Source organism: Pygocentrus nattereri, chromosome 26 (genome assembly GCF_015220715.1).
Source record: "Pygocentrus nattereri isolate fPygNat1 chromosome 26, fPygNat1.pri, whole genome shotgun sequence".
Taxonomy (NCBI): domain Eukaryota; kingdom Metazoa; phylum Chordata; class Actinopteri; order Characiformes; family Serrasalmidae; genus Pygocentrus; species Pygocentrus nattereri.
Genome location: NC_051236.1, coordinates 4,181,115 through 4,204,522, shown reverse-complemented (window position 1 = coordinate 4,204,522; position 23,408 = coordinate 4,181,115). Strand labels below are relative to the sequence as shown.

At 40.8% G+C, this 23,408-nt stretch overlaps 3 protein-coding genes across 3 annotated transcripts; all 3 read left to right on the top strand.

The window, feature by feature from the left end:
- The first annotated feature begins 5,170 nt into the window (after positions 1-5,170).
- On the top strand, positions 5,171-6,094 carry LOC108435675 (odorant receptor 131-2-like). The gene has a single exon (XM_017711672.2). It carries the CDS (start codon positions 5,171-5,173, stop codon positions 6,092-6,094), a length of 924 nt encoding a protein of 307 aa, XP_017567161.2.
- A 7,357-nt stretch (positions 6,095-13,451) lies between these two features.
- On the top strand, positions 13,452-14,702 carry LOC108435674 (odorant receptor 131-2-like). The gene is made up of 2 exons (XM_017711671.2): positions 13,452-13,522; positions 13,745-14,702. The coding sequence occupies exon 2, from the start codon at positions 13,770-13,772 to the stop codon at positions 14,700-14,702; it is 933 nt and encodes a 310-aa protein (XP_017567160.2). The 5' UTR covers positions 13,452-13,522; positions 13,745-13,769.
- A 6,342-nt stretch (positions 14,703-21,044) lies between these two features.
- LOC108435672 (odorant receptor 131-2-like) lies at positions 21,045-21,968 on the top strand. The gene has a single exon (XM_017711670.2). The coding sequence runs from the start codon at positions 21,045-21,047 to the stop codon at positions 21,966-21,968; it is 924 nt and encodes a 307-aa protein (XP_017567159.2).
- The last annotated feature ends 1,440 nt before the right edge of the window (positions 21,969-23,408 follow it).

Below are 23,408 nucleotides of genomic sequence, written 5' to 3'. Positions count from 1 at the left end.
GAGTTTCTTAAAAATAGCTAGGGACGCCCCTGCTCTGACAGCGGAAGGTAGCTTGTTCCACCCTACTGTAAATCATAGAGCCAAAGAGAAATGGGGCTGCTGTAGTGATAGGCTTAGGAGTTTCCACTTACTGTTCTGTTACTGTTCACTTTCCAAAGAAAGACAACAACAACAACAACAACAACAACAACAACAACAACAACAACAACAACAACAACAACAACAACTCATTTATTTTTCCTCCCAACTGACACAAAGAGTATGACTCAGAACTAGGCTTCAGAAGGCTTTGAGACAACTCAGGGGGAGAAAATACCCAAATTACCAGTTTAGTGAGGAGATACATGCCCATGGCAAATCAACTCAAGACTAGGAACTGAGCAAACCGAGCTGGACACAAGTGATGCTGGTTGTCCTGATTGTTGAGGAGCTCTCTGCCTCCCTCTGGTGGCTGCGGCTGGTCTTGCAGCTGACCAAACTCCAGGCTGGGCTGTTACAAAAACATAGACAACACAATGTTAAGAAGAAAAAAAAAAAGTTAACAGATTTCTTTTGAGAATCTCATTATTAAATATTTTGGCAATTACATTTACCAACATTCAGTCTTTGTAGGCAATCGAATTGAAGATGTATTGTTTCTGAACTCAAGCCATATACATCTTCTAAGACAATTTTCAATAGCAATGAATGAATCACTGTGAGCATGAAACAATATCATGTTACACATAACACAATATTGTGTTACAAGATTTCATACCAAAAATGTTCACATGAAAACGCAGTTTTTCTTGAAGACAGTAACATTTTTTGTGAGGGTCAGAAGTAAAATTATCTGACAGTCATTGAATTTGGTATAGTTTTAAACTATTCACAGTTACAAACTGTTTCATCACTCTGCCCCTAGAGGTGGCTCTGAACCCTGGAGGGGGCGTCAGTGGGGCAGGATGGACTGGTTCTCCTGCTGTTGTGGTAGGTGGTCTGAATTTTGTCCCAGCTCTAATTCTATTGCAGGTGGCAAAAGATGATGATTGCAGCAGCCATTCTGTGTGTGTACTTGGTTATATATGACTTGTGTACATCTTCTCCCCATCCAACTTGAGGCAGACCCTGTCACTGGACTGCAGGCCAGGGAGGGAACAAGCAGTGTTTCTCCTGTCATGAGGAGGCTGCTTTAGCTTTGTCCTTTTTGACCACTTTCTTCGGACTAATGAGCCTTGGCTGCAGACTTTTCTCAAGAGAGAGGGTGATGTGGATTTGGCAGCCTAGTTTTAAGTGGGCAGGGCCAGCTCTTGGAGCTGCAGTTGAGGTGGCTCTGTAGTTCAACAGATCCAAGTAAGGGTCAGGCTGTTGTAGGATTCATTAGACCATGGCTAGTAGGGGCTATGGGTAGTGTACTGGATACCCCAGTCAGAACAGACCTGTGCAAAGTCCACAGAGCTGAAGCACACACTCTTGAGCTTGTCAGTGACATGGAGAGTTGATATAAACTGCAAGTGTGATATAAACTTGCAAGTGTGCAATTTCAGTGTCTCTGGAACAATATTCTACCCTAAATCAACAATTTTAACCTAAGAGCTCAAACAAGTCAGCCCCTATCTTGCACCAGGGCCTCATGACAAAGGAGTGGTGATGAGTGGTTCCTTTCTCTGTGTTAGCCTGGGTTCCTGGCAACAGTGTAGATTAACACATCATCATCATCATCATCATCATCAATGCCAGTTCCTATATCAGGCCACCACACTGACATTCTTGCTTGCTCAGTGTACTTGTGTAGTCCCTTGTGACCATCATGCAGGCACTCCAGGATCTCCTTACCCTGAGCAATGGGGACAACAATCCTATCCCCATGCAGGAGCAGTCGCTCAGCCTCTGAAAATTATGCTCTTGCAGCACTGTAGCTTAATTCATATAGCACGTGGTGTGGCCATCTTCAGTAACCCACATTATTTTTGGGTTGTTCCTTGGAGCTTGTTTGATGTGCTCTAGTTTAGGTTCTGGCGCCGGCCTCGTGTTCATCACTGCTTCCACGTAGACTTTTACATCAACTTCTGTATCTGAGTTGGTAGTTATGCAGACTGGGTTGTGTGCCAGGGTGCCAGTCAGCACCAGTATTTTCCCTCGAATGTGCACATCCTTGACATTATAATGCATCAGGCAGTTGCTGTCGTAGTTGAGATACTTTATCAAGGTCACACATTTTTATGAAGGAAACCTGGGACTTGTGGTTGGCCTGCATGGTGAATTCACTCCAACCATAGAGATTGCAGGCAAAGCCCACCTTGCAGCCAAAGATTGGTTTTCAATTTCTGAATATCTCTGCTCTGCCTTCGTAAGTGTCCTTGAGCAGAAGGCTACCGGCTGGGCACTGCCTCTGAATCTGCAACAGGGCAGCCCCCAGTCCATAACTGCTAGCATCAGCAGACACAACTGTGGACTTTGTCACATTGTAGTAGGCCAGTGCTGGGCTGAGAACAGCATTATCTGTACTTGTCCATGATTCTTCTTCTTCTTTCGGCTGCTCCCTTTAGGGGTCGCCACAGCAGATCATCTGCCTCCATCTTGCCCTATCCACTGCCTCCTCTACTTTCACACCAACCATCTCCATGTCCACCTTCACTACATCCATAAACCTTCTCTGAGGTCTACCTCTTCTCCTTCTACCCGGCAGCTCCATCTCCAACATTCTTTGGCCAATATATCCACTATTCATTCATTCATACCATATACTTGTCCATGATATGGACAAGATATGTCTACATATTCAGCATGATATGTTTACATCTGCCTTTAGCTTGTCGGGGTCTGATTTAACACTGCCTTTACTAATAACATGTCCAAAAAATTGAAAGGTCACTTTTACTAAAATGATGTTCATCTCTGTTGAGCTTCACTCTGAATCTTGACTAAGACAGCTTTCAGGTTTTCCTCATGTGCAGCTTGGATATTCTAGTATATGGGAATAAACCATTACCACCACAGTGCCCTCATGTCTCTAACGGGTTGCTCATTTCCCTTTGGAATGTCTCAGGCGCAGAATAAAAATGCTGAAGAAAGAAAAAGAAACTTAAAACACAGAGCAGTGCAATACAAGACATTTCAATGCATGCAGTGCATTTCCAGTGGTGGACAGTAACTGAGTAAATGTAATTAGTTTCTGTACTTAAGTAGTTTTTTCATGTATCTGTACTTTACAGATTTTGGGCGACTTTTTCCTTTCACTCCACTACATTTCAGAGTCTAATATCCGACTTTTTCCTCCTACATTTGAGAAATCTGTCGTTCCTTTTGGTTTCTGTGCGTATAAAAACGTAACATGTCAAAACGAAAGAAGCGCAAAGCCAGAGCACCAATCAGGGCCCAGCGGTCACTTTGTTTAGAGCTGGTTTTGACCTGTTGGTCATACCGACCCAGTGCAGCACGCGGTTCAACGTCAGCGCAGCAGCGTAAAACTTTGGGAGAGTCTGTTCAACATAAATGATGAACTAACCTAACTTTGTGTAAATAGAGCACAATATAGAAATATGTCCACATATGCAGTCGAGACTGACGCGGCTTTTTTCTGAATTTCTACAAACACCATTTCATTTTATAGTAAATGAGTTTGGGCTGGTTTATGTTTATGAACAGACGCCTACAGATCAACATAGTAAAGGAGCTCATCTGTGATCCTGAGTTTAAAGCCAGTTTTTATTCAACTTAAACTTGGAACTAAGTTGTAAATAAATCTGAAACTGAAACTTTGCTTGTGTGTAAAAAGTGATTTCAGAGCCACTCGGTTCTCCCTGATGGAAACTGTTTACCTTCAGTGTTTTGTGCTTCTGATCATTTTAATAGACGTCAGCGTCACTAATTAATGACGTTCTATTAAAAGACTGGTTTACCAAGAGAGACGCTGGAGGACCTTCACCTGAAATGAGTTCATGAAGCCAGTCTGGTTATAAAAATGATAACAGGACATCAGAGCCAGAATTACTCTTTTAGTACTTTTACTTTATACTTAAGTACATTTGAAGGTAAATACTTTAGTACTTTTACTCAAGTGGAGGTCTAAAGGGAGGAACTTCTACTTTTACTAGAGTAATATTTTACCTTGGGTGTCTTAACTCAAGTACATGATTTGTGTACGTCGTCCACCTCTGTGCATTTCAATAAATTACAATAAATACTTAACACAATGCTCCTTTAGTGTAGTATAAAGAGACGTGTCTTCAGTCTACGTTTGAAGGCCGCGAGAGAGACTGCTGTTCAGACAGTCAGAGGGGGTTCGTTCCACCATCTGGGTGCCAGTATAGAGAAAAGTCTCGATGCTTGTCTTGCACACATTTTTAAAGATGGCGAGTCAAACCGAGATGTACTCGAAGCTCAAAGGGCTCAAGGTGCACTTCGAGTTTTGACCATTGCCATCAGGTAGGGAGGGGCTGGTCTGTTTTTGGCTTTGTAGAGCAAAGAAAGTATGTCTGAGGTCTTGGTCACATTAATTGTGTTGTAATTAATAGGCCTGTTTTAAAACAGGAAAATAAGTCATTTTTAGGTATCACCCAGGCCCAGATTGCACACACTGAAAGCATTACATAGGATTTCATAAAAAAAAAAAAAAATCCCACCCACTGCAATTGAAGTGAAACCAAAAATAATTTATGCTTGTGTTCAGTATATAATATGCATGTATGTTATGTAAACAAAATTAGTTTCCAGATCCTCCAGGTAATAGTATGTGAATAAATAGATCATACCATGACCTTATCTGGATTAAGCGGTCAGTGATAAATAGATCATTCATAAAACATTTACAACAGTTGAAATATATTGGTAATGTCTTTCAGTACGCTAACCTTCTTGCTACTCGAAGGTCATGTTGAACGTCATGTTGTCGTGATCCATCTTTGCCTACTTTTGTCATCACCACAAGGGAGAAGCAGGCAACAGAGCTAAAGCAGAGTATAAAAGTAGCAGCTTAACAGTCATAACTCAAGGAAGCATCTAAAAGGTTATGATTATAATCCTTTCTATTATAAAATTGACAATTTCTCTAGTGGTAAGTATGTGAGGAGTTTTTGCTTATACTCTGATTATTTACACAGAACATTTCTTGCAAAATAAAAAGAATTCTCTTTTATGTTTGTTTGATTAAATAGGTTAATGAATTCATCCAAAGGTTGTTTCAGTGAGGATGAACTCAAGCCGGGATCCTTTTGAAGAGGCTTTTATGAAGAACCTAATTACAGTTGGGTTGGGAGTCATCATAACCTACATCAATGGCATCTTTGTGATCGCCTTTTTGAAAAATCCAGTTTTCTACACTGACACAAGATACATTCTGTACATTCACCTCGTCATCAATGACATAATTATGCTCTTCCTTTCAGTTACTCTGCATGTTCTGAGTTATGCACTACCCTTTTTGAATGTCACCGTCTGCAGTTTTCTGCTTCTGTTTGCCACGACAACTGCAGGAAACACTCCACTGAATCTAGCAGGAATGGCCTTGGAACGCTACATTGCCATCTGTAAACCACTGCATCACCCTCAGCTTTGCACAGTGAAAAGGACCTACATCCTCATCTGCCTGATATGGATTCTAACTTTTATTCCTGCACTGACTGATATCATCATCGTCTTGGTGAATGAACCCATCAGTATTTTCTCAACATCCATTATTTGCTACAGCAAGAGTCTTTTCAGCACGAATCAGCACTTTGTCAGAGCAGTCTTTATTGATGCGCTTTATTTATCATTAGTGTGGATCACACTTATCTTCACATACCTGAAGATTCTTCAGGCAGCTAAAGCTGCAACCTCTGATCAGGTTTCAGCCAGAAAAGCCAGGAACACCATTTTGCTCCACGGCCTGCAGCTCCTTCTCTGCATGCTCGCTTATGTCACCCCACTTCTAAATTATTTTTTCTTTGCATTGTTCCCTAAACATAGAACCATATTTATGTATTTAGGCTATCTAGTATCCAATGTTATTCCAAGGTTACTCAGTCCTCTTATATATGGAGCCCGAGATCAAAAGATGTTCAGATATGTTAGGATGTATTTTACATGTAATTTATTTAATACAAAGGTTAAACCTAAAGCTAATGAACCTTAATTCAAGAACAGCTTTTTAATGCCAAGCCAAAGAATTTTAATGCAAAGGCGAGGCCAGATCATTTGCACCTTCAGATTAAGTGTTGAAAAGAATAAAGCCATATATGATGTCTAGCTATTGCAGGTTATATAAATGTTTTACCAGAGTTATCATAGCCAAAAGACTGGACAACAATGTTTAATACTACACATTGCAAAGCCACTTTATTTTAATATTCGTGTGTGAAGGCACTTCATTTGTACACTATTTTTTGCTCTAACATGATGCTTTGTTTGTCCTCTGGTGTACCAGCTGCCTAACTGCAGAAAAGCTCAAAGATGTCTGGTACAGAAGTGTATAGACCATTGATTGGTCAATCAATCATCGCCGAATTATTACACGTTGTAACATGTAAGACAACAGATCAGACAATAAGTACACAGAATAATAACAGGACACCAAAACAGTACACATGTATATTGAATACTGAAGAAATAAAACACCAGAGGGAGTGATGTTATTTCACAATAACTCCCTCCTCGACTGTTCTACTGCTTTAATACAGCAGTTAAATAAATACAGTAAGAAATGAATAAACTGGCCGTGAATTTAATATGTTTTAATGTTCAGTTCCTTCCTCCTAATTATAGCTCCTTAACGAGCAGCTTGTTGCTACGTCGAGCTCCGCCCACTCGCTGCACAGCCGGCAGTTCGTTCTCCAGCTCCTTACACTAAATTCCCAAACTGTCGTCACCACTGAGCAGCTTTTCTGTTTTTATTGGGTCAGTTTTTGAAGATCAGACACGTTTGGCGAATGGTGTTGGGTTCATTTCTGGCTGATTCCAGGTTGTTCAGCTGTTCTTCTGTCACAGCTGCCGACTGGAAAGCTGCTCAGTGGTGACGACAGTTTGGGAATTTAGTGTCGTCTCGTCTTCAGAGTCGGACCAAATCAGCTGTCGGTCAGATGTGGTCTTAACAGTGTCCGTTTTCTGTTTGTGGCAAAGTAAGAAGTAAAAACGATCAAAGGGCTTGAGCGTCTCCTACAGCTGTCAAAGTCATTCCTTAGCAACAGTATCTCAGTGGAGAGATAGTGTTTGTGAAAAACCTGTGATGTTATGGCAAAATATTTATTATATATATAAAATAAATGAATTGGGATTCCATAGCAGCATTCAAATAACTAATTTTGAAGTGTAGATGTGCAGTGATGGTTAAGGGTTGTGTGTTCAGTCTACATTGGTGTTTTCAGTAGTCTGCCTTGGGGAATCCATGAGAGGGGTGGGAGGTTACACAACATAGCACAGTCATGGGTCAGCAGTGTGAATAGCAGGGGATTTAGCACACAGCCGTGAGGAGTGCCTGCATTCAGCGTGGTGATGCTGGAGGTGGAGTAGCCGATCCTGACAGACTAACGTCTCCCAGGCAGGAGGTTCACAACAAAGCAGAGAGAGGTTTTCAGGCCCAGCAGGCTCAACTTTGTCAGTTGCTTTGGGATGATTGTGTTGAATGCTAAAGTCTATGAACAGCATTTTCACATTGTCTTTCATCTCCAGGTGGGCCAGTGAGAGGTAAACAGCAGAGAATAAGGTTCTATGGACCAGTTAAAGTGATACACAAACTGGAAATAAACTGCAGCCTTTTTGAATGCAACATTGTGTGTGTGTGTGTCTGATCCTGATAACAACAGACACTAAGATGATGTCCACCTTCTGGACTGGGCTATTGGTGCAACTGTGTGTTTCTTGACAAGGATGACTAGGAGCAAGAAAGGCAAGCCATAGCATTACAAGTTTTGTAGCCCACTCTACCCTTCCCAGGTAATGAAGCAAGAAAGCCACAATTTCAGGCTTTGCCCCGTGCTTTATTTTTCTGGCCCTAGATTGTGCTGCCTTACCTGTGCTGGTTGAGGGGGTCCTCTACAATGTGGTTTGTCATGCCCCCTCCCACCCTGTCTTGACCTCCTCCTTTGTCTCTCACTCATATGGACAGGCCTAAAGCCAGACATACACCGTACATAGATTTTAGCCCGTTTTTAAGCTCGATTTGGTTGAAGTTCATGATCTGGCTGTATTTCAGCTTCATCAGCTGTCGTTTGAGAGGGGAAAAGATGCCCGATTAGCTGCGCAAAACAATCTGAGCAGTCACGACGATTGGATGGATTTCTGACATCAGAAATTGTTGCTTGTCTCACAGTATGAGGAGCCTCACAAACTGATTTCTCAAAGTTGCACCCAAACCCATACATAGTCACGTCCACTGCTCCTACACAGCAGCCAAAAAAAATAAAATAAAAATATCAACATTTGTCACATCAATGTCCGTTTATGCCAACTTTCCTCTGCTCGAGTAAGTTGAATTGTAAGGTATTTTTATGGGATGGCAGGGAGGTGGACCCAAGTGCAGAACAAACCCAGTTAAAAAAAAAAAAAAAAAAAAAAAAAAAACCCAGAAAATATAGAAATATGGGGAGTGTATGGTTGACATTGCTACTAATGAGGTGAACCAGACGAAGGTTCAAATCGCCGCTGTAACGGTTAGCAGTCTGCGGCATTACCACTGCGCCACTGGAGTCAAAGCACCTCAAGGAAGGCGGAAATGAGGGGGGCAAAAACGGCACACTAACGCGACGTCAAGCGTGGTGTGCTCAAATGTAGCTGAGGTTATTATTTTTATTATTCTTTTTATTCGCTTTTTTATTTTTGGCTGTAAATTTTGGGATTTGTAATGTGAACTTCACTAAAACATTCAGTTTTCTAATTAATGTCTTTGTGTAATGAAGAGTTAGTAGTTAAGTAGTGAGACATTTTCTCTAATAGTTTTTGTTCCTCCTGCACGTTGTAGCTGGGGCCTCAATTACTGACACCCAGAGTAAGCACACGCGGCAGTTTTACCCGGGTTGTTAGAAGCAGAGTGGATGCTTGTGTGGGTAAGACGTGCTGAGTAGCTCTCCTCCTAAAATGTCTAACTAAACATATAAAAGCCATGAATTTCGCTTAAAACGGCACATAGAACGTAAAGCTAGAGACCCAGAATGTGTTTAACGGTGTGTGATAAATTTATGATGAATTTGAACGGACCTTTGATGTTTAGCTCACGTTTGACTATCTATAGGGAGTGCGAGAGGGCTGTTCTGGCTGCCTGAGCTTACTACTGCCCCATGCTACTTTTGTACAGGTATGTTCATGCCTTGTGTTTGTAAAGTGGATTTAAATGAAATATGAGATCGGTCGGGCTCTAAAATGTTGGTTAAGACGCTATACGGTCACAATGCATTTTTTTTTAGTTGTATTAATGCCGTTCCTTTTATCCATGTTTCCCAAGCGCCATCTGGTGGCACTGTTGTGTACAGCATTTATGCCTAAATTAAGCAGCAGAGTTCAGTAACTTAAGTGATTATTTGCAATACTTTAAGCATTGTAACTTGAAATCAGTTATAGCCTTTAAAATTTTAGTTAGTCTTCAGTGGCCATACATGTTTACATTATAATTTATTACACATGTTTTGTGAACATAAGAGAAGCATAGTGGATGCTTGTAAGGGGAGTGCGAGAGAGCTATTCTGGCTGCCTGAGCTTACTACTGCCCCATGCTACTACAGAAATAAACCTTCAGATCTCCACTTCCTGGGTGTGTGTGCCTGGTCTCAACCACTGTTTCAAGTCTGCTACACAAACAAAGGCTGAGTTAGTGAAAGGTGAGAAAGGTAAACAGAAAAACGAGGCCCCTCCTCTGCGAGTGCGTGAGGAAGGTCAGCTTTTGGTGCAACCAGTTTGTTCTTCCAGGAGCAAACACCTTTGCATGACTTGAATTTCTTGGCAATTTCTTTTTTCAGCCCTCTTTTATTTTTCTCTTTGGTGTTGGGGCAATTTTTTCACGTCACGTCTCTTTTCTTTTCTTTTCAAAGACTATGTACTGTACCGGTCACCCCTCTACAAAGGTGTGACAAACATTGACGTTTGACAACACCTTAAATAGGGACGCTCCCAGGTGCGTTGGGTTAGCCCAATTAGTCCATGGCACCTTGCTGCTGTTGCCCTCTGCTGGCACCAGGTGGCACAGGCTGGGCGCCTTGCTGCCGACGCCCTCTGCTGGCAGCAGGCAGAGCAGGCTGAACCCTTACTGGTATAAATAAATACCGTTATTTTTTTTATTTGCAGAACTGTCTGTAGCCTGTTCCTTAGCTTCAGTGCATAGTGTGGAACAAGTTAGCAAAGCTGTTGTAGGTTTCAGATATGGCTGTATCTCAAATGGTCCCCTGTAGTTCACTAAGTTCTGGCTTCTACACCAAAATAGTGTTTGTCCAGTATGGAAATGGGAATCATGGCTGAAACACAAAAGGCTATTTATAGACTGAATAAATGCTGGAACCACTATTTTAATATGTGGTGCACTATGTAGAGGGCACCATAAAACAGCACCTGGCCCCACAGCACCACCTAATGCCCCAGAGGGCAGTGTCAATCTGAAACCAGGCCCCATAATGCTACAGCAATATGACAAATCAGCAAAACAGCATCAACTGTTGTCCTGGAGGGCATCAACAATTTGGTACGTGGCTCCACAGCACCACGAAATGTCCTGAGATTGCCTACAAGCCAGATCACCTACAAGCCCCACAGTGCCACTCAGTGTCCTAGAAGGCACAAGCAAACCAGTACCAGACTTGTCCAGTGCCTAACCCTGCAGCACTAGAGATTGTCGGTAAGCTGGCATTCGATTTCACAACACTGCACACAGCAGTGCCACCTCCTAGGTTTATTCTCTCAGTTTGGGATCAGATCTTACCTATGGTTCAACCTTTGTGGCTTAAGAGCCTGAGACAGATTTTTGGACATCAGCATCAGCTGATCCAAGTGCCAAGGAATGACACAATTTAAGGCCTACTACACCCTAGTGGTGGAACAGATAGATGTAAAAAGATGATAAAGTAGATTTCTACACTGAAATCTATTCCATGGATCCTGGCTAATTAAAACAAGGACCTTAAAGCTTAAGGCAGTCATTTGGACAAGACTTGTGAGCTGTCTTAAGCAAACTGGAAAAGATCTATTGGACAATCTTCTTCTTCTTCTTTCGGCTGCTCCCTTTAGGGGTCGCCACAGCGGATCATCTGCCTCCATCTTGCCCTATCCATTGCCTCCTCTACTTTCACACCAACAAGATTAACTTTCTTAATTGATGTTGTTAATCAAATGGTACAGTGGAAGAGTGAGTCAGAGAATATTTAGGCCAGTCCATAGTCTCCAAGCTGATTTTAGTCCTAAAAGTAGATGTCAGGAAAGGATAAAGGAGATTTCATCAACAAAAGCTTAATTATTAATGCTGCACTCCTATTTTGCAAAGCTGTCATAAGACATCTACACTATATTGCCAAAGGTATTCGCTTGTCTGCCTTCACACGCATGTGTAATTGAGTGAGGTCCCATTCTTAACCCACAGGGTTTAATATGATGTTGGCCCACCCTTTGCAGCTATAACAGCTTCAACTCTTCTGGGAAGGCTTTCCACAAGGGTTAGGAGTGTTTTTATGGGAATTTTTGACCGTTCTTCCAGAAGCACATTTGTGAGGTCAGACACTGATGTTGGACAAGAAGGCCTGGCTCACAGTCTCCGCTCTAATTCATCCCAAAGGTGTTCTATGGGGTTGAGGTCAGGACTCTGTGCAGGCCAGTCAAGTTTTTCCACACCAAACCCACTCATCCGTGTCTTTATGGACCTGCTTTGTGCACTGGTGTGCAGTCATGTTAGAACAGGAAGGGGTCGTCCCCAAACTGTTCCCACAAAGTTGGGAGCCTGACATTGTCCAAAATCTCTTGGTGCTGAAGCTTTAAGTGTTCCTCTCACTGGAACTAAGTCCTGAAAAACAACCCGATACCATAATCCGCCCTCCACCAAACTTTACACTCGGCACAATGCAGTCAGACAATTACTGTTCCTCTGACAACCACCAAACCCAGAGCCATCCATCGGATTCCCAGATGGAGAAGCGTGATTGGTCACTGCAGAGAACAGGTCTCCACTGCTCTAGAATCCAGTGGTGGCGCTTTACACCACTGCATTTCACTCTTTGCATTGCGCTTGGTGATGTAAGGCTTGGATGCAGCTGCTCAGCCATGGAAACCCATTCCATGAAGCTCTCTATGCTGAAGTTTGGAGGTCTTTAGTGATTGACTCTGCAGAAAGTCAGTGACCTCTGCACTCTATGCCTCTCAGCATCTGCTGACCCCACTCTGTCATTTTACGTGGCCGACCACTTCGTGGCTGAGTTGCTGTCGTTCCCAATCGCTTCCACTTTGCTATAATCCCACTGACAGTTGACTGTGGAATATTCAGTAGTGAGGAAATTTCACGACTGGATTTGTTGCACAGGTGGCGTCCGATCTGGAACCATGCTGGAATTCACTGAGCTCCTGAGAGCGACCCATTCTTTCATTAATGTCTGTAGAAGCAGTCTGCAGGCCTGTGGTCATAGAAGTGATTGGAACACCTTAATTCAGTGATTTGGATGGGTGATTGAATACTTTGGGGAAATATAATGTATCTATAAACATACACTCACCGGCCACTTTATTAGGTTGAATTGTTTGTTAACACAAAGATATCCAGTGAGCAGCAGCTGTGTGGACGAAAATGCCTTGTTGATGTGAGAGGTCAGAGGAGAATGGGCAGACTGATTCCAGATGATAGAAAGACAACAAGAACTCAATTAACCAACCAAAATCTCTGAGGAATGTTTCCAACACCTTGTTGAAAGTCTGCCATGAATAATTAAGGCAGTTCTGAAGGCAAAAGGGGGTCCAACCTTTAACTAGCAGGGTGTACCTAATAAAGTGGCTGGTGAGTGTACATTTCATATTAACAAAAGCCACTGCACTCCTTTGGCTTTTGGAAGGTTGCTGTTGATATACACATAGATTGGAAGAAAACCTTGTCTCTCCATTTATGTTTTTCAGTTTTTGACATTATTTGAAAATGCCTTTACCGTGCCTGAAAATTTCATGGAGAGTGGACCAACAGAAATGGCCTAAAATGGCTTGGAAAAAGTCTGGTTCCATTGACTTACGTTAAAAGAAAAGTATTTTTTTTCCTTCCCCTGTAAAGTTACCATTTTGGGGATACAAGGTTTTCTTCCAACAGTTTTTTTTATTCAGTGAGGAGTTTTCAGAGAAACTAAAAGCTATAAATAACATCAAACTAAATGACTAGGCTTATCACATTACTGTGCACCAGAGAACATATATGTACTTCATTAATCATCTTACACATGAAGATTACTTTTAAGGTTCTGGCTTACACGCCTCTGTATTCCCCTGAGGTTGATACATTATAAAACAGCAGTGATCTGAACAAATCCAGCAGTTCAGCTCTTCTCTGTTAACAGCTCTTCTCAGTGTAAAGAAATGTAGGGGATCTGGTGTTGGACTGCAATCTTGATACCAGCCTAAAAAGGTATAAACAGATTTCAAGCTTAATATTGAGTATAACATTAATAAGTCTTTCACAGGTACCTAACTACAGGGAATACATTTAGGAACTATGGTGTGGAAATTTTAACGATGTCTTAGATTCTGGTTTAAATTATATTAGTGTGAATATTAATTTTATTCTTCTGATACAGGTCTATGCCTATTTTGATGGATTTGTTCTCTTAAGAAATATTGTTTTCTTTAGGTCGTTGTCAGAGAGAAACAGAGCAATGAACGTGACAGCAGATCTGTTTAGAACCCAGGACACTTACCAAGAAGCTTTTGCAAAAAACATTGTGATTGTCTCTCTTGCTCTAATCATTAATGGCATAAATGGAATGTTTGTGGTCATATTTGTCTGCAATCCTGTATTTCACAAAGACCCTAGATACATTTTGTACATTAACCTTGTCATCAATGACATCCTCATGATTTGCATATCGGTCACTTTGTATGTTTTGACTTATGCTTGGCCTTATTTGAATGTTTCCTTTTGTTGCCTGCTAATAGCAATAGCTTCAACTACTCATATGAACACGCCTGTGATTTTGACTGGCATGGCAATAGAACGTTACATTGCTGTCTGTAAACCATTGCATTACTCTCAGATCTGCACATTGAATAGGACCTACATCCTCATTTTTGTGATATGGGGTATTGGAGCTGTTCCTGCTGTAATTGATGTTATTATTGTCATTGCATTGCAACCCAGTTCCTTTTTTAACTCTCTTACCTACTGCCAGCCAATTATTATATACAACTCAAAGTATCATATGCAAAAGGCCATTGCTGCACAGACCCTTTACATGTCCATTGTGTGGATAACCCTGTTCTATACTTACTTTAAAGTTCTTTTTATAGCCAAAGTAGCCTCATCTGGCCATCATCAAAACTCAGCTAAAAAGGCGCGTAATACAATCCTGTTACATGGTGGTCAGTTACTTCTCTGCATGTTGTCCTATGTAACCCCTGTTTTGGATTTGATACTTATTCCATTTTTCCCATCTCATCGAACTAAGATCACCTTCTTTAACTATCTGCTCACAAACATTGTGCCAAGACTCCTGAGTCCTCTGATTTATGGAGTTCGAGACCAGAAGTTTGTGAGTCATATCAAACGTTATTTTTCCTGTGAACTGGTTATTGTAAAGGTTGCACCATAATCTGTGTGACTGATGGATTTGGATGGAAATAAAGCACGTAAACACATATTTATCATGTGTGATATATTTAAAGGCAGATTTTCATGGATTTCTCAGGAAATTTTCTTTATATATAAGAGACGCTCAATCATCATAGCTACATGGCCATTTTTAAAGCATATTTCTTAATAATAAGAGACTAATGGCTCAGTCTTTAATGTTTATAGATCTAGGTCTATATATCTATATGTCTATATGTCTATATTTGATTCTATATTTTATTTTATTTTTCATTCAAAGCAACTGTAGTCTGTTTAAAAATTGTGTCCTCCAAGAGGTAACAATGTGCTGATAGGTTGCTAGGCTTAGGTTGGCTTAGGTTGCTGATAGGCTGATAAGTGTCCTGTGAAGGATCTGCTGTATTATGTTTTATGTGTAATATTACACTCACTGGACACTTTATTAGGTGCACATGGCCGCAACTCACTGCATTTAGGCATGTAGAGGTGGTCAAGACAACTTGCTGAAGTGCAGACCAAGCATCAGAACGGGGAAGAAAGGGGATTTAAGGGACTTTGAACTGATGGCTACTTCCAGCATGCACCATGTCACAAAGCTCATATCATCTCAAACTGGTTTCTTGAACATGACAATGAGTTCACTGTACTCCAAAGGCCTCCACAGTCACCAGATCTCAATCCAACAGAGCACCTTCGGGACGTGGTGGAACGGGAGATTCGCATCATAGATGTGCAGCCGACAAATCTGCAGCAACTGTGTGATGCTATAATGTTAATATGGATCAAAATCTCGGAGGAACGTTTCCAACACCTTGTTGAAAGTGTGCCATGAAGAATTAAGGCAGTTCTGAAGGCAAAAGGGGGTCCAACCTTTTACTAGCAAATACCTAATAAAGTACCTAATAAAGTGGCTGGTGAGTGTATATTCAGTACTAGGTCTTATAATACGTATGAGATCTTTGTATGTTTTATGTGAGCTGTACCTGGGAGGACAGTGGAAGGACACTGTGAAAAGTCCTAGCTGTCTGTGTATAGGTTAAGAACAATCTTTACCTACAATGTGCCTGAACCAGCCGATATAAACACGGTCATTTTCTATGCCAAGCAGGTCAGCTGGGTGTCTGTGAACTGTGCACACATCAAAGAAAAAAAAGGATTAATGCTATAGACACCAGGCTGGCCTCCTGGTTCTGGTTCTTCTTAAGGAAGCATTGTTTGTACTCCTGGTAAAGTATTTGAATTGCTTATAATCCAAAGCTCTAAACCACATTATCTGTGAAATACAGTGCATGTAGCAATATAACTAAAACACCTGTTACATTCATGGTGGATCACCTAAAATATAACCTTGAATCTTGTTTATCATTTATACTAATATGAAAATTTTCAGTTTAATTTGAACTGAATGCTTCATTCATTTTCACTATGGATCAGGGTTTGTTGTGAAAATTACTACTACAGCTACTTGGAGAAAAAACAATACACAATTGAAACAATAAAATTAAGTCATGACCATGAGGGGCCATGAAAGCACACACATCATTAAATCAGGTTTATTTTCTAAAGGGGCATTTACAACTCTTGCTTGCTCAAAACAACCAGTAGGGTGACAGCAGAACTCTTATTTTCAAGGGAGAAGCGTTCTAATCATTCTGCACCATAAGGCAAGGCTAACCAATCTTATCTACATAGGGCCAGACTGGCTGCTGGTCTTCATTCCTACCAAGTAGGATCATGTAACTAATCAGCTGACTGAAGATCAGCTTGTTATACAACTGGAATCAAGTGTGCCACTGCTTGACCGGAATAAAAACCTGCGCACCTCTGCCTTAATGCAAGCTTTACCTGCTCTAACACACCTGATTTAACTCATGTTATTTGCTAAGTTTTGCAGGTGTGTTAGGGAGAAGAGCCAGTGCTTAAAATCTTAAAAATCTCAAAAACTGACCAATATTTAGCAGATTGGAAGAGATCAGTTTATATTCCAATACCAAAGAAAGGAGACCAGAAAGAGTGTTCTAGCTACCATACATTTTCCACATTACTGTATGGCAATAAAATCATGCTCAAAATTATCCAACGCAGATTACAGCCTTACACTGAGTGAACACTGCCAAACGTGCATGCAGGATTTAGGAAAGGTGAAGTAACAAGATACATCATTGATAGTGTATGCTGAACAATTGAAATGCCCATGAATTCAAAAAGGAAGTCAATGTTTGCTTCACTGACTACTGAAAAGCCTTCATCTGTGTTGACTATGTAAAATTAAGGAATGTCCTCAGGAAAATTAATGCACAAGAGCATCTCATTGTTCTAATGAGGAATCTCTACACTGATCAGCAAACCAGTCTTTACAGAAAATGGATAAACAGGCTCCACATCAGCAAAAGAGTTTGTCAAGGCTGCCCACTATCACCATACTTGTTCAACCTTCATGTCAAACACATAACAAGTAAAGCAGGACAGTATGAAGAGGACGGAAGATGCATGATTTGTAGAAGAAACATCAATAACCTTTCATATGCAAATGGAACAACACTCAATGAAATATCTGGAAGATCTGAAGGCTCTTACAAGGAAAGAAAAATATTACTTCATCTCAATATAAAGAAGGTTATGACAATAGGAAAGGCTTTACCATAAACATACCATTAATGGTAAAGATGTAGAAGTGGTAGACAGCTTTTGCAAAGATCATAATTGTCCAAAGGTGTGGTTATTTATATAGTTTGTCACAGATGTGAAAGCTGGACAATAAAGAAAGCGAAAAAATAAATAAATATTTGGGCCTTTGTACCATGCAAAGTGGTGGCAAAGACTTTTAAGCTTGGACAATAATGTTGCAAAATGCAATTATTTTATGGTTTCTTGTTAATATGATTTCACTTTGTTAGGCGGTTTTAGGACCATGCTGGAAGCTGATGAATTTGGAACAGTGGTAGAGGACCTGCTGTCCAACAGCTTAATCTGTGGCATAAATGATGACAGATGTATCATCTGCCTTTAGGAGAAACAACACTGACTTTCAAAAAGGTGCTTGAGATTGTACAACCAGTGGAGTCAGTGGCTACTAACACGAGACATAAACACGGCTGGTGGGCACTGCCCATCACATATCAAAAGGGAAGTCAGGAAAATCCTCCAAACCAGTTGAATGTTACTATTGCAGTTGTCCACACGTTGCTTGTGACTGTTGTTTAAAAGACTCTGTTTGTCACAAGCGTCCACATGGCTAAAAAAGAAAGTGTTCCTATAATATGTTATACATTTGAAAGCCCCAGGCTAAAACCATCTGTGCAGTACTAGACGTTGATGGGAAGAAGTTAACTATGGAAGTGGATATGAGTGTCTCAGTTTCAGTGATTAGTGAAAAAATGTACAAGGCACTGTGGCACCATGTAATTTGACAATAAACCAAGCTTTTAAAGTTGACACATACCCTCTAATAATAATCAGTTTGCTATGCTGGTCATTGGCAAAGCTTTCACAAAGGTGGACATGAGTCATGATTCTAACCATCTGCTGCTTGATAAGGATTTTAAACAGTATATAACCATTAACACACAGACTTATTCAAAGACAACTGCTTGGTGTTTCTGGTGGCTTTAAGTCCAGCAATTTTCCAATGCACAATAAATAATCTACTGTAGAATATTCCTGGGATTACTGTCTAGATGATGCATTATATTTCCAAAAGTATTCACTTACCCAACCAAATCATTGAATTCAGGTGTTCCAGTCACTTCCATGGCCACAGGTGTATAAAGCCGAGCCCCTAGGCCTGCAGACTGCTTCTACAGACATTAGTGAAAGAATGAGTTGCTCTCAGGAGCTCAGTGAGTTCCAGCGTGGTGCCGTGATCAGACGCCACCTGTGCAGCAAGTCCAGTCGTGAAATTTCCTCACTACTAAATATTCCACAGTCGACTGTCGGTGGGATTATAACAAAGTGGAAGCGATTGGGAATGACAGCAGCTCAGCCACGAAGTGGTCGGCCACGTAAAATGACAGAGCAGGGTCAGCGGATGCTGAGGGGCATAGTGCGCAGAGGTCACCAACTTTCTGCAGAGTCAATCACTACAGACCTCCAAACTTCATGTGGCCTTCAGATCAGCTCAAGAACAGCGAAGAGAGCTTCATGGAATGGGTTTCCATGGCTGAGCAGCTGCATCCAAGCCTTACATCACCAAGCGCAATGAAAAGCGTGGAATGCAGTGGTGTAAAGCGCCACCACTGGACTCTAGAGCAGTGGAGATGTGTTCTCTGGAGTGACCAATCACGCTTCTCCGTCTGGGAATCCAATGGACGAGTCTGGGTTTGGTGGTTGCCAGAGGAACAGTAATTGTCTGACTGCATTGTGCCGAGAGTAGAGTTTGGTGGAGAGGGGATTATTGTGTGGGTTGTTTTTCAGGATCTGGGCTCGGCCCCTTAGTTCCAGTGAGAGGAACTCTTAAAGCTTAAAATAAATGTATTTAAGCAGTGAGGAGCTGAACTTTCCCCTCCTCTGCTGTCACTGCAGGCTGGCAGGGTCGCCTACAGAGCAGGAGACAAAGCAGGAAAACACGTCCTGATTTTTTTTCCAAGGATATTTTAAATGTGATTTATCTGTCCTGTCATGTGACACACAAGTGAGATCACCACAGTTGGAGGTGGCATATTGGAAATGGCCGGAAAACCTTGTCTCTTCTGCTTATGTAAAAGTAAGTGATGACAACTCATGATGTATCGGGTTCTTGAAGGGTTCTCCCATTTCATAGGGGGAAGATTTCAATCACTACCCCTTGCAACTCAGTTTCAAGGGTGAGGTTTACACTCGAAAACAAGGAGTAGGGGTAAAAATAAGAAATGGGATTGGGCCTTAGATTGGAGACTGCGAGCCAGCCTTTCTTGTCCAACATCAGTGTCTGACCTCACAAATGCATTTCTGGAAGAACGGTCAAAAATTCCCATAAACACACTCCTAACCCTTGTCGAAAGCCTTCCCAGAAGTGTTGAAGTTGTTATAGCTGCAAAGGGTGGGCCAACATCATATTAAACCATATGGATTAAAAATGGGATGTAACCCAAGTTCATATGCGTGTGAAGGCATTTCAGTGAAAAGTGCATTTTTCACGCTCCTAATATGAGCGACCTGGGAATTTCAGGTAAGGGGTTGTCTCCAGTTGAAGCGAAAGTTAGGGCCATTAAGGATACCAAAAGCTCAAAGAATGTCACTGAGCTCAGGCCATTTCTGTAGTTAATGAATTATTATGGAATTTTCTTAGTTGACCTGCGCACCATACTGGTGCCCCTCTATAATTTGCTGCATAAAGAAAGCTCTCAGAGTTGGCAGGTCCAGAGGAAAAGGTGAAGAAGCTGTTGCATTCAACAAAAATGCTTGTGCACTTTGATTCAGGCAGGCAAAGACATCACACTCTCTTTTCATGCATTCTTTTTCACCCTATGGAAGATGGCTTAGAAAAACCTACTGGATATATGTTTTTTGGGATCCAGAGTAATGGTTCCTCCCCAAGCACATGGAGCAATCTAGGAGTTTCAATGATAGAAAGCTTTGCCAGGTCATTTGGTTGGTGCCATGGAATGGACAATGCCATAGAAGGCAAGGTAAAAGCATTTGTACAATCTTGAATTAACCAGAAGCAGCTCCACTCCATCCTTGCAAGTGACCAATCAGGTCATCCTTGGTACAGGCTGCACTTGGATTTTGCTGGCCCATCTATGGGCACACTTTTTTGGTGCTAGTGGACTCATAGAATAAATGGCAGATGCACCCATTGTGTCAAACAAAAAATAAATTAAAAAAAACATGAAAACGTAGTGGTGTTAATTTAATATGCATTCTTTTAAAATTATTGAACAAGTTTTTTGAAATTTCTTAATTTTCATTATGTCTAGGTTCCTTGTTAATATGTTTTCACTCAGAACTTTTGTTAGAGTTTTAGGACTATGCTGGAAGCTTATTAAAAATAAGACATTCACAGTGGAGTACCTATTTTATCTTGCCTTGTGTTTCAGTATAAAACTTTCTTGGTACTCTTGAGATGAGGATCATTGTGTTGAATGTCATGTTATTCTCTAGGTTTGCCTGCTTTTGTCATTACCACAAGGGAAAAGCAAGCCACCATAACAACCATAACAGAGCCTATAGCAATATAAAGTAGCAGCTTAACATCTGCTGGAGTGTTTGCTGGAGGCAACACCTGATGTTTCTATCCTTTCTTTACTGTAAATTACAAACTGTCTTTTTAGACAGAATTACAACAACCATTGTCTTTGAATATTTTACAAATTATTCAGCAAATATTTTGCTGAAAATTCATCCAAAGGTTGCTGCAGTGAGGATGAACTCTAGCCAGAATTCTTTTGAAGAGGCTTTTATGAAGAACCTAATTACTGTTGGGTTGGGAGTCATCATAACCTACATCAATGGCATCTTTGTGATTGTCTTTTTTAAAAATCCAGTTTTCTACACAAATACAAGATACATTCTGTACATTCACCTCGTCATCAATGACATATTAACGCTCTTCCTTACAGTTACTCTGCATGTCCTGGTTTATACTGTACCTCTTTTGAATGTCACAGTCTGCAGTTTTCTGCTTCTGTTTGCCACGACAACTGCAGGAAATACTGCACTGAATCTAGCAGGAATGGCCTTGGAACGCTACATTGCCATCTGTAAACCACTGCATCACCCTCAGCTTTGCACAGTGAAAAGGACCTACATCCTCATCAGCCTGATATGGCTTGTGTCTTCCGTTCCTGCACTGACTGATATCATCATTGTCTTGGCGAATGAACCCATCAGTATTTTCTCAACATCCATTACTTGCTATCCTAAGAGTCTTTTTAACACAAATCAGCACCTCATCAGAACAATCTCTGTAGAGACACTTTATCTATCATGTGTGTGGATGACACTGATCTTTACTTACTTCAGGGTTCTTCAGGCAGCTAAAGCTGCGACCTCTGATCAGGTCTCTGCCAGAAAAGCCAGGAACACTATTTTGCTCCACGGCCTGCAGCTCCTTCTTTGTATGCTTGGCTATATCACTCCAATTATAAACTATTTTTTCTTAGCGCTGTTCCCTAAATATAGAAGCACAATTTTGTTCAGTTGCTATCTAATGGCTAATGTTATTCCAAGGCTACTCAGTCCTCTTATATATGGATTCCGAGATCAAAAAATGTTCAGATATGTCAGAATGTATTTAACGTGCAGTCTGTTCCTCACAAAGATTGAACCTAATGAAGTTGAGTCTTAGAGTTCAGTCAAAGAATATTGAAATTTGATTTCATGATTTATTATTTAATCAGAGCTGTGAGTGTATATTATAGATGATATATCTCAGTGAAGCTATAACAATTTGCACCTTCATAATGTGTTGGTAAGAAACATGCTATCAGAAGTGTGACATCTATTTACTGCAAGTTAAACCATATTCAATACATTCTAATATATGGCACTAGATCAAAGACCCATTGCTGGAAGAGAAAAAAAAACATATCCTAGACTGATGTACTGTGTTACATATTGTGTAATTATTTCAACTTAATGTATAATGTCTGTCTTTCATGTGACTCCACATTAGGAATGCACACTATCATCAAGTTTTAATAGTATACTACCAGGATTGACAGTAGGAATATTTGGCATATTCTCAAATTTCATGCATGGGCCCCTCGCTTCACCTCATTTCTCTTAGCAGAACCTACCACAACATGTGTATGACATATACTAAAATATTCACATGCCTACTCTTTATTTTGCAATAGCTCCAAAATGCCCATGTTGTCCTTACTAGCGTACAGCAAGCTCTGCATTTGAATATAAAAACATGACTGTGTATCAATATACCATATTCAACTGACTGAAATTGTAATGTTTATTGCATCTCAAAATACTATAAAATTCTGTAAAAAAGGTTTTTAACTAAACTAAAACATCAGAAGATACGTTATTCCAAGCCAACGAAGATATCCACAAATATAGTGACTTTTCCAGCTATAGATCCTGAAATTCAATTGTAGAATAATTGAGATATTCTGAACCACAGAGTGAAGCTGTATGGCTCCCATGCTAATCACACAGTTATTCACAGGCTTTTACTGCCCTGTTCAGTAAAAGAGCATTTTCCTTGAGCAAAAAAAAGTCATACTCTGTTTCTTCTTCTGATCAAACAATAGTAATAGAAGGGAAGCTCAACAGTGGAGCTGCTAGTTGAAGTTGAAGACCAACTAGTTAATGTCTGTGACTGGATGCACTATGCTGATCCGTCCTCAGAGTGACAGCCTTGTGTAGTCAGCCAGGTTCACCCCAGCTCTTATGTTATGTTCAGCTGTGAGCTCAGGACACCCATGACTCTGGATGTAACTGCCTACCTGGGCAGTGCATATTTTAGTGTAACACACCTTTCGTTTTGGTTCCTACCCCCCTAAACACATCAAGAACTGAGGCAGAACTATGTGTCAACAAGGGTTTCCGGGGGGGGCACCGTTATATGCATGGACAATACAAGTAGCAAAAACTTTGTCAAGTCATTTTTTAAAAGTTAAAAATAAGTGTTTAAAAGTGTTTTCATGTTTCAAGGAATGCTCCAAAGGAAGTCATACCCTCCCTGTGTTTTTTAATGCAGCCAATGAGGTTTGTGTTGTTCTTGTATGTTATTTAAATGAAGTTGAAATGATTGCATTACTGCTACTAC